At 35.6% G+C, this 13,950-nt stretch overlaps 2 protein-coding genes across 3 annotated transcripts in view; both read right to left on the bottom strand.

Moving 5' to 3' along the window:
* Nucleotides 1-13,950, bottom strand: part of LOC129416585 (uncharacterized) — a 46,256-nt gene that overhangs the window by 28,428 nt on the left and 3,878 nt on the right. The window contains exons 6-11 of one of the 2 annotated variants that reach the window (XM_073872992.1): nucleotides 9,422-9,505; nucleotides 9,121-9,182; nucleotides 8,814-8,897; nucleotides 8,661-8,715; nucleotides 7,939-8,115; nucleotides 6,902-7,827 (exon numbers count right to left, since the gene is read on the bottom strand). In XM_073872992.1, coding sequence (XP_073729093.1) covers nucleotides 7,069-7,827; nucleotides 7,939-8,115; nucleotides 8,661-8,715; nucleotides 8,814-8,897; nucleotides 9,121-9,182; nucleotides 9,422-9,505 — 1,221 coding nt within the window. In that variant the 3' untranslated portion in view covers nucleotides 6,902-7,068. Of the gene's footprint in view, nucleotides 1-6,901; nucleotides 7,828-7,938; nucleotides 8,116-8,660; nucleotides 8,716-8,813; nucleotides 8,898-9,120; nucleotides 9,183-9,421; nucleotides 9,506-13,950 lie in introns of those variants that run through there. The other variant, XM_073872991.1, reaches the window with a different exon arrangement.
* On the bottom strand, nucleotides 101-5,458 carry LOC141368788 (uncharacterized). Its single transcript, XM_073873002.1, has 10 exons — nucleotides 5,326-5,458; nucleotides 4,994-5,130; nucleotides 4,827-4,893; nucleotides 4,638-4,741; nucleotides 3,646-3,729; nucleotides 3,119-3,180; nucleotides 2,810-2,893; nucleotides 2,657-2,711; nucleotides 1,414-1,602; nucleotides 101-1,301 (listed from the first exon to the last, which is right to left on the bottom strand). Exons 2-10 carry the CDS (start codon nucleotides 5,117-5,119, stop codon nucleotides 438-440), a joined length of 1,635 nt encoding a protein of 544 aa, XP_073729103.1. The 5' UTR covers nucleotides 5,120-5,130; nucleotides 5,326-5,458; the 3' UTR covers nucleotides 101-437.

Raw genomic sequence — 13,950 nt, forward strand, 5'->3', positions numbered from 1 at the left:
AATGAATAAAAAGAAACTATAACTGTTTGTATTTTGGTGATACATCTCTTTTAGTACAAGTAAAAGTAAATTACATTAAGCAGCCACAAACATATTCTGATTTCCTAAATATCAAGGAAATAAAGGCAAGAATTTCCATTCTTAACATAATTAAATAGGAGTACATTAAGCTGAAATGCTTCTGGTATAGCTTCTAAGAAAGTTTCTCTAAGCAATATTAAAACTAGTAATCAAATTTTTTATAAGGTATTTTTTCATGGAAACCCAGAATATTCAGTAATCATCCCCTAAGCGTTGCTACAACTATCCTTAGTTGCTACACCTATAATACTAGCAAATAATAAGAACTATAATACTGACTTACTAACAAACTTAACCATTGCTACAACTATAATCAATCTATGACTGAAAAACATACTGATCTTTACTAACAATTCTTAGTTGTCGTTGTTTGGGTGTATTGCATCTCGCAGTGTATCCAGAATTGTCTGAAGCTCCTCTGTTGTCTCCCTTATTTTTGTCACAAATTTCATGGTCTCAGACTTCAGCTCTTCTGCCAATAGATTTGTTGTGTCGCTGTTATTTGATGTCTTGTCTGTCAACTCAGTGTTTTGGTTGCTGGTGGATGCTGATGCTTGTCGACTCTCTCTTAAAGCATAATCTTGGCGGATGTTGTGGATTTCTCTAGAGTCCAGAAACACAAAGAAGACATCAACAGCTACAAAAAGTGCAGACAAAACTCCTGTAGCCGCTTCAGCCACACGAACAGCTCTTGCGGCCTGAGCTGCCACCTTCCCAATATTTGCAACTTCAATCACACGGATAATCTCTGGAATTCCTCCCAGTCCTCGTCCAAGTCGAGCTCCAGCATTAGCTCCTGGTTGTGCATTGGAAAATGCATTATCGCTTGTGGAAAACTGTTTTTTTAAAGTGTCCACAGCTATTTGGATGTTTTGGATGCTGCAAACTGTGGAGGTAATTTTTTCTTGGAACTCTTTTATAAGCATTTTCATCTTATCCCGGTTTGTGCTCTGTTTAACCATGTTTGTTATGTTGCAGGCACCAGCAGTTACTCCTCCAGCTACTGCCGTGCCGATTCCCACTCCTGTTACTATCAGAGATGCTCCAAAAGTGAACGGCGAGAGAAAAAGTCCCACCACAGATGTGATTCCTCCAGCCAATCCCACTACACCTCCTGCGAGACTGCCTACGGTTGTGTTGAAATGGACGCTTTCCAAATTATCAGCTAGTGCTCTTAGGTCCTTTAGTTTCTTATTAAGAGTCGTAATAGTTTGCAAGATCTGAAAAAAATCGCAGATTTCTTCAATGTTTTCCATTTTGTTTAGAACCAGTGCCAAATCCAATATGGACTGTTAATAGTAAATTGTATGGAAAATTAGTGGGGTAACTCACCTTTTCTCGAAGATGATTAATAATAAAAGGTCTGGTCAAGATCTCGCTGACAGACGGACGGCATGCTGGATCGAGCTGAAGTGTGTCTTTTACCAGCTGACGAAGATCCTCAGAGAAGGTCAGAGGAAGAGCTTCATAGGAGGATGTGAGTATCTTTCCAACAATCTCAACTGAGAGAACTGCAGGAAACTAAATGGTGTCAAAAATTCAGTCATCATAAGGCTCAAAGAAAAACATGCAACCTTTATTCCTTCTGAGCCAATGCAATCAAGCAAACATTTGAAAAAATTGTATTACTTTATTTTGATAGTCCACTTTATATATTGTACAAATTATAAATACCTCTGCAACATCTTGTCAAGTACCAGTCAGTATAGTATAGACAGTACAGTATGGACTATCTCTCTATGTAAATATTTTAATATGACAATCCCTTAACAAAAACATTACACTGACTATAAGTAACTTTGCAACTAGTTGTCATCTTACAGTATTCTTCTGGCCTTTACCCATCCTAACCCTAACCTTAACCTAAAAGTCTATTAACATTCTAATAAGAGTTAGTTGATGTAGTTGAAAAGGTACCTTCATTTTAAAACTTCATGAAAACGTGTTGGCCCCCTTCCTGTTTTTTTTTTTTTTTTTTGCATGTTTGTTGCACTTTATTGTTTCTAATCATGAATTTTTTTTTAATATTAATAAAAGACAACACAATTAAACACAACATGCAGTTCTAAAATGAACGTTTTCATTATGATGGGAAAACAAAATCAAAACCACATGGCACTGTGTGGAAAAAGTGCTTGCTGTGGCATAACCTTAAAAAGGCATTTTGATTTCGAAAACTCTCCAGTGTGGCTTAACTACAACAATTCTGCAAAGATGAGTGGGCCAAAAGTCCTCCACAGCACTGTTAGGGCCTTGTGAGTTTCCTTTCATAATAAAAACCTTCATTTAAAAACTGCATGTTGTGTTCACTCCTGTTATCTTTGATTAATATTTAAATGTGTTCGATGATCGGAAACATGAAAGTGTGACAAACATGCAAAAACAAACAAACAAACAGGAAGGGAGCCAACACTTTCTTCACACTACAGTATACTTTCTAAAGTTGACTATCAAAATAAAGCATAACCCAATTTTTACTTAATACTGAACTGGTATTGTGCTGTATATCTTAGATTGTTTTATCATTGTTTCAACCTGTTGACTCTGTTTCAATCTGATAAAAGGAAATTCTCACCGCACGCTCCAGCATGCACAGCTCATAGATGACACACCCCAACATCCATATTTCACTGTAAAAGTTATTATTATCAGAATGTAAGTATTCAGTTTGAAATACTGTATGTACAGGTATGCATGATATCATTGCAGTTTGATGATGTTTTATTACGTTTTCTCCTCATAAGGTTTGCCATTCAAAATCTCAGGTGCAGCACATGAAGGTTTATTTTCTGCTGCTGGCTCTTCAATAGACCTATAGATACAAGAAAAACAGAAATTGTACTGGTAATTTTCTGCCAGTACTTTATCTGTTTATTTTACAGTTTTACACAACGCAGTGTAGTGCAAAATTTAAAATAAACTTTTACAGTGCAGAATATCATAAAGCACACACAAATATGAACTATGATGTATTTATTGTATAACAGTATGTGTTGAGGAGTTCCTGACAAGTCTGAATCAAAGAAGCAAACAATACCATTGATGAATTACTCCAAACTCGCCAAGACGGATGGTGCCACATGCAGTGAGAAATATGCTCTGTTACAGTATAAGAAAACCAAGATATTTTATACATTTGGAGATGACTAAACATTTCATTCTCATGTTTTTTTAATTTACAGTAGACTGATTAACTTAAAAGTGCAGAATTTTACCCTTACACAACAACAATGTAGTAAAATGACAACATTGTCAAAACAATCAAAAATGCAGTTGTTGTGTAACTGAACAACCAAAATGCATATAAAGTTTTCAGATTTCAGTTGAAAACAGGCTTGTGTAAACCGTCACTTCCTGTGTTTGTTTGAGTTGTTGCATTGGGGGTTTCCATTGGATTGTTTCTCATAAATCTTTGCAAATCTCTTAGATAAGAATAAACAAGTGTAAAACCAAATTAAATATATTTTCAGAGTACTTTAACTGAATTATAGGCGCCGACATTCTCTTGATCTGGTATACTATACTGTAGATGATATGCATAGATCAACTAAATGAAATCTTTACCTCAGGCTGCAGGTTTTTATGCAGGATCTTTTGATCATGCAGGTATTTCAAAGCCATGCAGATGTTCACAATCCAGTCCAGAATCTGTTAATTAGTCAAATGTGAATTTACATAATTTTTCTCAAACCTGCTCCATCATATACCTATCTGGAAGGTTCTAGCTGATTTAGATGTTTTAATTAGAGTTTAAGGTATGCCTCTGATTTTTAAAATTAAAATTTAAAAATTAAAATGAATCATCATTATGCTGCTTTGTAAAAAGCATTTTTGTCAAATCAACATATTTTATGCTACTTTAACTTAAAAATAAAGTTAAAGGGATAGTTAACCGAAAAATGAAAATTCTGTCATAATTTTCTCATCCTCATGTTGTTCTAAACTTGTATGAAAATCTTTTGATTGAAGATATTTTGAGAAATTATGGTAAACACACAGCATATAGTGTCCATAAACTTCCATAGTAAAAATTAAAAAAATGATGGAATTTTATGGGTACCATCAACTGTGTGCTTTCCATCATTTATCAAAATATTTTCTTCAAAATTTATCACGATACTTCCAAAATATTTTTCATACTATTGAAGTCAATGGACACTACTGTATATGCTATGTGTTTACCATCACTTCTCAAATTTTCTTCTTTTGTGTTCATCAAAAGAAATTCATACAGGTTTAGAACAACATGAGGATGAGTAAAGTAAAGTGAACTATCCCTTTAAACAATTTTAAGTTGTTTGTTATAATTTATGTAAACTACTCACAGGTCAAAATTAAAAATAGTATGTTGAAAAAACTTGCAAAAGTGGTTTTAACCTAATTTATGCATTTTTACAGGATGTACATCTGTGCTCATGGAGACCAGTTTTTAGTTCCAAAAGTAATGAATAGATTCTACAAGTGAGTTCAATTGACTCTAGAATTTGTAAAAAACGGGGAACAGAATTAACATTGTCTGTGCAAATGGGTGTTTTACCATCAGTCTACAGTCATACCTCATTCTCAGAAAATTGATCTGTTTCCTTCTTTTTGTTTTTGATTGTTTGAGCAAGATCTCCACCTTCGCAGTGCTCCAGAAGAAGATACAAACAGTCTGAATCTGTAAACAGATTACGGTTTAAAAAGCTTTAATATTATTCAAAAATAAAGTTAATTAATTTAGAATTCAACATTTTTCGTTCAACCTGTGATGATTTCCTTATGATTGACGATGTGTGGATGACTGAGCTTTAGGAGAACATTTATTTCATCCTAAAAACAGACAGAAACGCACCCTCAAATCTCATTATAATCATTTATCTCTTATAATTATTTTACTTAAATCTTATTATAATCAAACTGTCGAACTTACCTGGTTGGCGCTTAACTTTTTAATGACAAACAGGTCCCCAGCCTCATTTTTCACCAGGATCTTGTTCTTTTCTTTACTCACTAATGTGTAGCCACGTTCATTAAGAGCAGTTAGACTGTTTCCCATTGCTGTAAATTCTTGCAAAGCAAAATTTTTGAGAAGATAAAACATTTGTGTGTATCTAAGCTAACCAAAGATTTGCTTTCTATAGAAATTGTTATTAAATATGCAAGAACACAAGGGAAAAGAGCAATGGAATTAAGACAGTCAATTAAAAGTTAGGGTTGGTAAGACCATTTATCAAAAGTTTAATGAATGTGTGATGTTTCTCACGTTAAGCCTGTTTCTGCTGTTTCTTCAGTCTGATATCGTTTTGGGATCCCTCTTCTGACACCAGAACTATAAGATTTTTTGTTTCTTTGTTGCGCAGTATCTGCAGCCTTCTATTTAAACCATGTGGGCAAACCACAGAGACTGACACAGATAGTGATGTACTTCCTTTATTCAAGGAACGGCTTACATACAATAGAATCACTTAATATGAACATACACTGTAAAAAAAATTGCTCAACTCAGATTTACAAGTTGTGTCAACTTACTATTATTAATCTTGACTAGAGATGAATTGCTACAACTTATAAAATAAAGATGATTTTTTTCAACTATGTCCAGATATATCTAGAGAACATCCAGAGAATATCAAGAGAACAAAGCATTGTGATAAAGATGTGGGGAAAACTATTAAATATAATTGGGAGTTAAAAGTTAGACATAATAGTTGTCATTTTTATTTTATAGTTATTTTATTAAAAATTTATTGTTATTTATTCAGATCACACATGTATATTTGTAGTATGCAGCAATGCGATAGGTGTCCAGTGTGTGGCAGTAAGCCCGAGAAAAACCCAAAGAGTTAGAGTTAGTTTATGCGAGTTTTAACGAGACTAGCAGTGTTATGTTTTGTTGTACTGTGTGATACGGAGCTGTAGCAAATGATGCTGGCTGAATAAAAGAACCTAACCAAATTACACGCTTGTTATTTCCTTAAAGTGTGTTAAAATTATATACTGATTGGTTCTTGTAAACCCAGGGGTGTTGCCTAATATACATACAGTGGGGGATTGGATAACATGTCTAAGGTAGGAGGTGTCTACCAACATTAGGTAAAGTTTACTTATTTTATTGTTACAGATTAACATTGAATCCTGTTGTCATATTAATAAACTCAAATGTAACACTTACATAAAAACACTTCATAAGACACCAAACAAGACCAGATTCATTTTCTTTGTGCATGTAGCATTCCATATACTGTACAGTTTGCTTTTAGAACTTGCTTTTAGAGAAGAGGGGGACAAGAAAGTCTGGTAGGGTGTGACCCTTCGGTCCTCACACCATTGGAGGGGTTCCTGGGGGTAGATGTGAATTCTTTGAGAAAGGTTTCTTACAAGTCTTACAAATATCTTCTGTCAGGGTTTGGCACCAACTTACACTATCTGACTAAGCTTGTGCTATTTAATGTGCACTTCCGGTGTGCAATATCTATGAGTTGTCCCACACGCAGCACTTCTTGTCAGGTGTGTGACCCCTTTTAGGGACAACTTTGTAAATGTCCTTGAGTAGCCCAGCCAGAGCCCTAACTGAAACCCTATATTGAATATCTATGGAGCAACCTGAAGATGTCTGTCCACCCATGTCTTCCATCCAACCTGTCCAAGCTTGAGAGGCTTTGTGAAAGAAAAAATAGCAGAAACTCCCCCAATCCAAGAATGCAAAGCTTGTTGCAACTCAGTATTGAGTAAAGCAGTGGTTCTAAAACTGGGAGGTGGTATGGTGCAATGACGCCCCAGTTTTATGACATTTTACGTAATACATAATGAATTCATGTCATTATAAAAACAAATAATGGTTTCATTATGGTTAAGTTTCTCCAAGCAATATTGAAACTAGCGATAAAATATTATATATGGTATTTTATCATGTAAACCCAGAATATAAAGCTAGCATCATCTAACCATTGCTACAACTATAATCAGTCTAAGACTGAAGAACACACTGATCTTTACTAACAATTCTTAGTTGTCATTGTTTGGTTGCATTGCATCTCGTAGTTCATCCAGATTTTTCTGAAGCTTCTCTGTTGTCTCCTTTATTTTTGTCACAAATTTCATGGTCTCAGACTTCAGCTCTTCTGCCAATAGATTTGTTGTGTCGCTGTTATTTGATGTCTGGTCAGTGAACTCTGTGCTTTGGTTGCTGGTTGATGCTGATGCTTGTCGACTCTCTTTTAAAGCTTTATCTTGGCGGATGTTGTGGATTTCTTTAGAGTCGAGAAACACAAAGAAGATTTTAACAGCTATAAAAAGTCCAGTCAAAACTACTATAGCCCCTTCAGCCACAGCTCTTATGGCCTTGGCTGGCCCATTTTCATTATTCTCCGGAATTCCTCCCAGTCCTCTTCCAAATCGAGTTCCAGCATCAATGTTTTGGATGCAGCAAACTGTGGAGGTAATTTTTTCTTGGAACTCTATTATGAGCATTTTAATCTTTTTCCGGTTTGTGCTCTGGTTAACCATGTTTGTTATGTTGCAGGCACCAGCAGTTACTCCTCCAGCTAATGCCGTGCTGATTCCCATTCCTGTTACTATCAGAGATGCTCCAAGAGTGAATGGAGAGAGAGCAATTCCCATCACAGTTGCGATTCCTCCAGCCAATCCCATTACACCTCCAGTGAGACTGCCTACGGTTGTGTTGAAATGGACTCTTTCCAAATCATTCGCTAGTGCTCTTAGGTCCTCTAGTATCTTATTAAGAGAATTAATAGTTTGCAAGTTCTGGGAAAAAAACAGATTTCTTCAATGCTTTTCAATTTATTTAGAACCAGTGCCATGCACTGTTAATAGTCAATTATATGGAAAATGTAATATTTTAATAAGGTGGTTCACCTTTTCTTGAAGATGATTAATGATGAAAGGTCTGGTCAAGATCTCGCTGACAGATGGACGGCATGCTGGATCAGGTTGAAGTGTGTCTTTTATCAGCTGACGAAGCTCCTCAGAGAAGGTCGGAGGAAGAGCTTCATAGGAGGATCTGCGTATGCGTATCTTTTCAACAACTGGAAACTAAATAAGGACAAAAATAAGATAATCAATCTTTCTTTTATCAATAGTCTCAAACAAAACATACAACCTTTATTCCCTATATGAGACAATGCAATTAAGCAAACATGTGTGAATCAATATATGAAAAAGAGTACTTTATTTTGATAGTCCACTTGATATATTTTACAAATTATACCTTTGCAACCTTCGGTTAACTCTTGTCAAGTACGAGTCAGTTTAGTATTACTAGACTATATATCCATGTTAATACTTTACTAAGATAATTCCTTTAAAAAAACATCAGACTTACAATAAGTAAATTTGCAACTACATGTCATCTTACAGTATTCTCCTAATACCAACCATAACCATAACCTAATATATATTCTAAGGAGAGTTAGTTGACATGTAGTTGTAAAGGTATTTAAAGTCAGTATAATGTCTATCAAAATAAAGTGTAACCCAATTTTTACTCAGTACTGCATTGGTATTTGTACTTTATATCTTAGAACATCATTGTTTTAACCCGTTGACTCTGTTTTAATCCAATGAAAGGAAATTCTCACCGGACGCTTCAGCATGCACAGCTCATAGATGACACACCCCAACATCCAAATGTCACTGTAAAAGTTATTATTACCAGGATGTAAGTATTCAGTTTGAAATACTGTATGTACAGGTATGCATGATATCATTGCAGTTTGATGATGTTTTATTACGTTTTCTCCTCATAAGGTTTGCCATTCAAAATCTCAGGTGCAGCACATGAAGGTTTATTTTCTGCTGCTGGCTCTTCGGTGGACCTTATAGAAACAAACAAAAAGCAATAACAGAAAATGCACTGGTAATTTTCTGCCAGTACTTTATCTCTTTATTTGACAGTTTTACACAACGCAGTGCAGTAACAGTGCAGAATACAAATCATAAAGCACACAAAAATATAAACTATGCTGTATTTCTTGTATTACAGTATGTGTTGAGTTCCTGACAAGTCTTGTTTTGAGTCAAAGAAGTAAAAAACAATACCATTGATGAATTACTCCAAACTCCCCAAGACGGATTGTTCCAAATGAAGTGAAGAATATGCTCTGTTATAAGAAAAGTTTTCAGATTTCAGTTGAAAACATGCTTGTGTACACAGCCCTTTGTGTGTTTGAGTTTCTATTGGATTTTTTTTATAAGTCTTTGTAAATCACACAGATAAAAATAAACATGTGTAAAGCAAAATTAGATACATTTTCAGAGCACTTTAACTGAATTATTGGCTTTGGCAATGGGTTGATCTCATATAAATGATATGCATAGATCAACTAAATGAAATCTTTACCTCAGGCTGCAGGTTTTTATGCAGGATCTGTTGATCATGCAGGTATTTCAAAGCCATGCAGATCTCCACAATACAGTCCAGAATCTGTAAATTATTTATTTTGTTAAAACTGCAACACTTGACGGCAAGAGGTTAAAATGAAGAGTTTGGTTCCAAAATGCAATAAATCCATTTAGACAAATTTCGGTAAAAACGTGTTTTCTATACCAAGAAAGTGACAAGATGAAAACCACTATTTTCTGTTACAAACTTTAGCAACTTTCCCATAGCAGGTTATAAAAACATAAAAAATTCAAATCCATAACTTGATTTTCAAAGATTTATTATAAAAACGAATTATTTTTTCCACAAAATGCAATAAATCCATGACAGTTTTTGTTTCAAAATGCTAGAAATCTATTAATTCAAGGTACAAATGTGCATTCATCTTTGCCATTTTATATTCATTTAGTTGACTAGTTGTACACACTGACAAAAAAAATAAACATTAATGTCATTAATCAAAACACTTACTTTGTCATATTAAGATCACTGTCATTGCGGTTACGTCTTCGCTTAACGTCTTTCACAGAGATCAGCTGTAAAATGTTTTTGGTCCTGCTCAATTTTCGTTGACTGAGTAAAATAATGGAAAGTTATTCATAAGATCCTCTGGGGTCAATGTGTTAGCATGAGAAACTTGATGCTGTCGGGAGATAAGCACCAGTCTCCTGAGTGCTTCGCGTAAATTATTAGATGTTGATGACAATCTTTCCCGTCACAGAAAACAACCACATGTTTATCAATGCCATTAAAGTATTATTATAAAACGGCCAGTTCTGGTTCTTCATTCTGATTGGTTGAAACGCGTTCTCAGCTGTGATAAAACTCACCGGTAAACCCACGGCTCAAACCGTATTACATAGCTTGTATCACTGCGCCACTGTTGTTGTGTACTGTAGAAAATAACTGTCAAATGTCGGATTTTGTTGTCAATTTTGATTTATTGGGAGGGCTAATTATATTATATTGTATTAATTATAATCCTCAACAATTGAACAATTAATGGCGATATCCAGATAAGTGTCAATAAATATTGTTGAGCTTCCGTGAGGAGTAGTTGTACCGTATATTATCCACTGGGTGGCGATCTTACACAACAACATAAACACTGATGCTTTCACTCAACACTTTAAAACTCAAGTGTATTTTTTGATCAGCATTCTGAATCGGATCTCTAACAAAAGTCATTCACAGAAATGGAATTATCCCAACATTTTGCTCAAAATTTGAGAGGATAAAAGACCAATTGAAGGTAGGGTGAAACGTTTTTATTTTGTTGTTTGAAAGCAGAGGGTCTGTTCTTTCATTTGATATATTGTATGTTTATATATCTAAAGAAGAACATTTTTCTGGAAGGCATTAATGTTTAACTAAAGCTGGGTGGCAACTCTTTTAAAAAACGCTGGCAGGGAAAGTGTTAAGCATGCTTCCAAGCATATTTGATCCACACGTCAACAGTTGCACGGTATAAATGTTAATGTATAAATTAGATGAATGTTAATTTATGAAAATAAACACCACAGTCTTAATGAATCATATTTTCATTGTGTCTTTGCTCCGTCTGTTTTGCTTGGGAACCGCTCTGTTGCAGACACACTTGAGTCTGAGGAACTACTTTGTTTGGCGGAAGACTAATATCTGTACTAATATAATTACAACTTATTTGCTGTGTTTTATTATATGAAATCCTGCTATACATAATTTGAAGCAACCGTTTTATAAACGCAATAAGCCCCGCGAAGCAGTGGGTCACCAGTGCATTTTATAACGGCTAAGGGGGTTTTAGGCACTCCGCTTCGCGTCGTGCCTAACAACGCCCCTTGGCCGTTGTAAAATGCACTGGTGGCCCACTGCTTCTTGGGGCCCACTGCTTTATTTTGTTTTGTTTGTTGATCACGAAGTACAAAGTAGATGAGGAAAACTAGGACTCCGTGTACTCAACGCGCCGCCATTGTTTGTTTACATTGCGTGACTGGTGGGCTGTAATTTCTGGAATGGATTTATTGCGTTCTGTAAAAAAGGAGAAGTGGCGTTTATCGCATTTTGGGAAAAAAGGGAGAAAAGATGACAGAATAACACGGCGGATAATGAATTTTGCGTTAAATTAAAAAATTTATTTTTAAATACTGACCTGATATAATACTGATTTTGGCAGTAACTAATTTTTTTCAAAAATGGCGTTTATCGCGTTTTGGAACCAAACTCTTCACATATTTGTGAATTATTTGTGACCTATTAGAGGGTTTTCACCGACGTCACGATCTGGGCGGTAACCCCGATGCGCGGCCATTGTGGAGGCACTCGGTGTAAAGCAGTGCTTCTCAAACTTTTTCGCCATGTGGCCCCCCTTGAGTACGGTGCATCCCTTCGCGGCCCCCCAAAAGAAAATATATGACATAAAACATTCTAAAACTTAACCATTTAAATTAAACAAAACATATTAAATTATACAACGTATTACTGTTGGTTAGTAGCCTTATTTTTCTGAGGTTTCTTACACAGAATTTATGATAAAGTACTGTATTTTATAAAATGTCATAATACTGGGGCCCCCCTGGCACCATCTCGCGGCCCCCACTTTGAGAACCACTGGTGTAAAGAACTGAACGGAGTACAATGTGCGCTTTGGAAACTTTAAAGGGGCCGTGAATTGGTCGATTTTATTGCTTTATGACGTTGATTGATGTCTACTTATGCATTTCGCGTTGTTTTTACATTCAAAAACATCAAAAGCAATAAGTAATACGCTATTCTGTAACATGGATTAGTGGCTGTCTTGAGAAATGGTTCGTTTGAAGGGGCGGGCCGCATTGAAGACCTGAACGTAAACACCCACTGCTATGATTGGACAGCTTCGTTCCCCATCATTACATGTAGGGAAATGTTTTAAAAACATTAATGTGATAAAAATAGCAGCCGAACACAAATATGTTTGAGACACAAAAGATTCTGGGTGCTAAACATGATACACATAAATGACAATACGTATATTAAAGTAGAAACAAAACTCGACGTGACTAAATTACCGTATACAACACAGTAAGCGTGCATCCGAATCTAAACTGCGGCTAATAAATCCTTATCAATAACTTTGTATATTTCTATTGTGCTTGTGAGGTTGCTTTTACATTCACGTAATGTTAAATACCACAGTCATATGATAAAAAATAAGCTTTGTTGAGTGTTTGACCTTTCAAACGCAACTTGCCTAAATTACCGTATACAACACAGTAAACGGGCATCAGAATCTAAACTGCGGTTGATAAATCCTTCCTTATAACTAACTTTGTATATTTCTACCTTTAAATTACAGTCGTATTGTTAAGTGTTGTACCTTTTATTAATCGTTTAATGTTTTTAGTAAATTAAAACAGTCAACAAACGTATTTAGACACGGATGTTACAACAGGACATAGCAAGCAATCTCTTTTAACAAAGCAATAGTGAAACGCAGTAACTTAAATAAAGTAAAATGTCTTACTGTGAATTATACTGCTGTGTCATTGTTGTCAGATCCAATATAAGTGGTGCTTCTGACTGAGTCTCTCTGCAAATCCAGCATCGACTTCTTTACAAATGAATCCATGTCCACAACGTTAACAAACGCTCCCCACACGAGCTGGAACTTCTTCAAAAGCAAACTTTATCCAAGCATATTGCTAATGTTAAGTTCCAAGCCTCCGAATTGAAGTATTTAGCTTCTGTGTTGTTCCCATGGTTGTTCCCACGCGGTTCTTCCACAACCGATAATGCGTTTCCATGGTATCATAACAGATCACCGCGTCAAAATAAAAGTCTCTCAGAAAAAATGTATTTAAAAAGTCATTTTGGTTAAATTTGTCAATCTTTAAAGACATGTTTACTTACTGAGACACACGTGTCACGCGAAGCTGTGGGCGGGGCTACAAAAGTAGACTTGTCCTTTTGGTTATGGGGAGGTGTTTCAATTCTACTTTGACGTCATAGATTTCCGAATTTTAGACTGGAGTGTTTAGCTGGCTTGGTGCCAAAGACGGTTATATTTCAGTAGCACGGACGTTTTCAGTTCTGAAACTTGCAGGATGTTCATTTAAGTATGATGACCTCTTATATAACAAATTATCAAGTTAAAATTGAGTTTTTGAGTCACCGCTCCTTTAAGTGAATGTAACGTTAGACATCTGTCTAAACAACAGAAAACGCGTCCAAGATACAAAGGCATATAGGAAAGGACTTGGAGCACAAGAAAAAGCATGATATTTCGTCGGTGTATGAATGTGCGCGTGAATGGGTGAATGTGAGGCTAAATTGTAAAGCGCTTTGGATGGCCATAGGTCTGTTAAAAGCGCTATATAAATGCAGTCCATTTACCATTTACCATTTCGAGAAATTACAATTTATAGGCAGTGCAGATACGAGTTAGCTCTCTCTTCTTGGATCCGTGACGACCCGGTGATTCTTTCTTCAGTTGCATATCCCGATATAAGTTAGGGGCTTTTTACACCTGG

The sequence above is a fragment of the Misgurnus anguillicaudatus genome, chromosome 11 (genome assembly GCF_027580225.2).
Source record: "Misgurnus anguillicaudatus chromosome 11, ASM2758022v2, whole genome shotgun sequence".
NCBI classification, from domain to species: domain Eukaryota; kingdom Metazoa; phylum Chordata; class Actinopteri; order Cypriniformes; family Cobitidae; genus Misgurnus; species Misgurnus anguillicaudatus.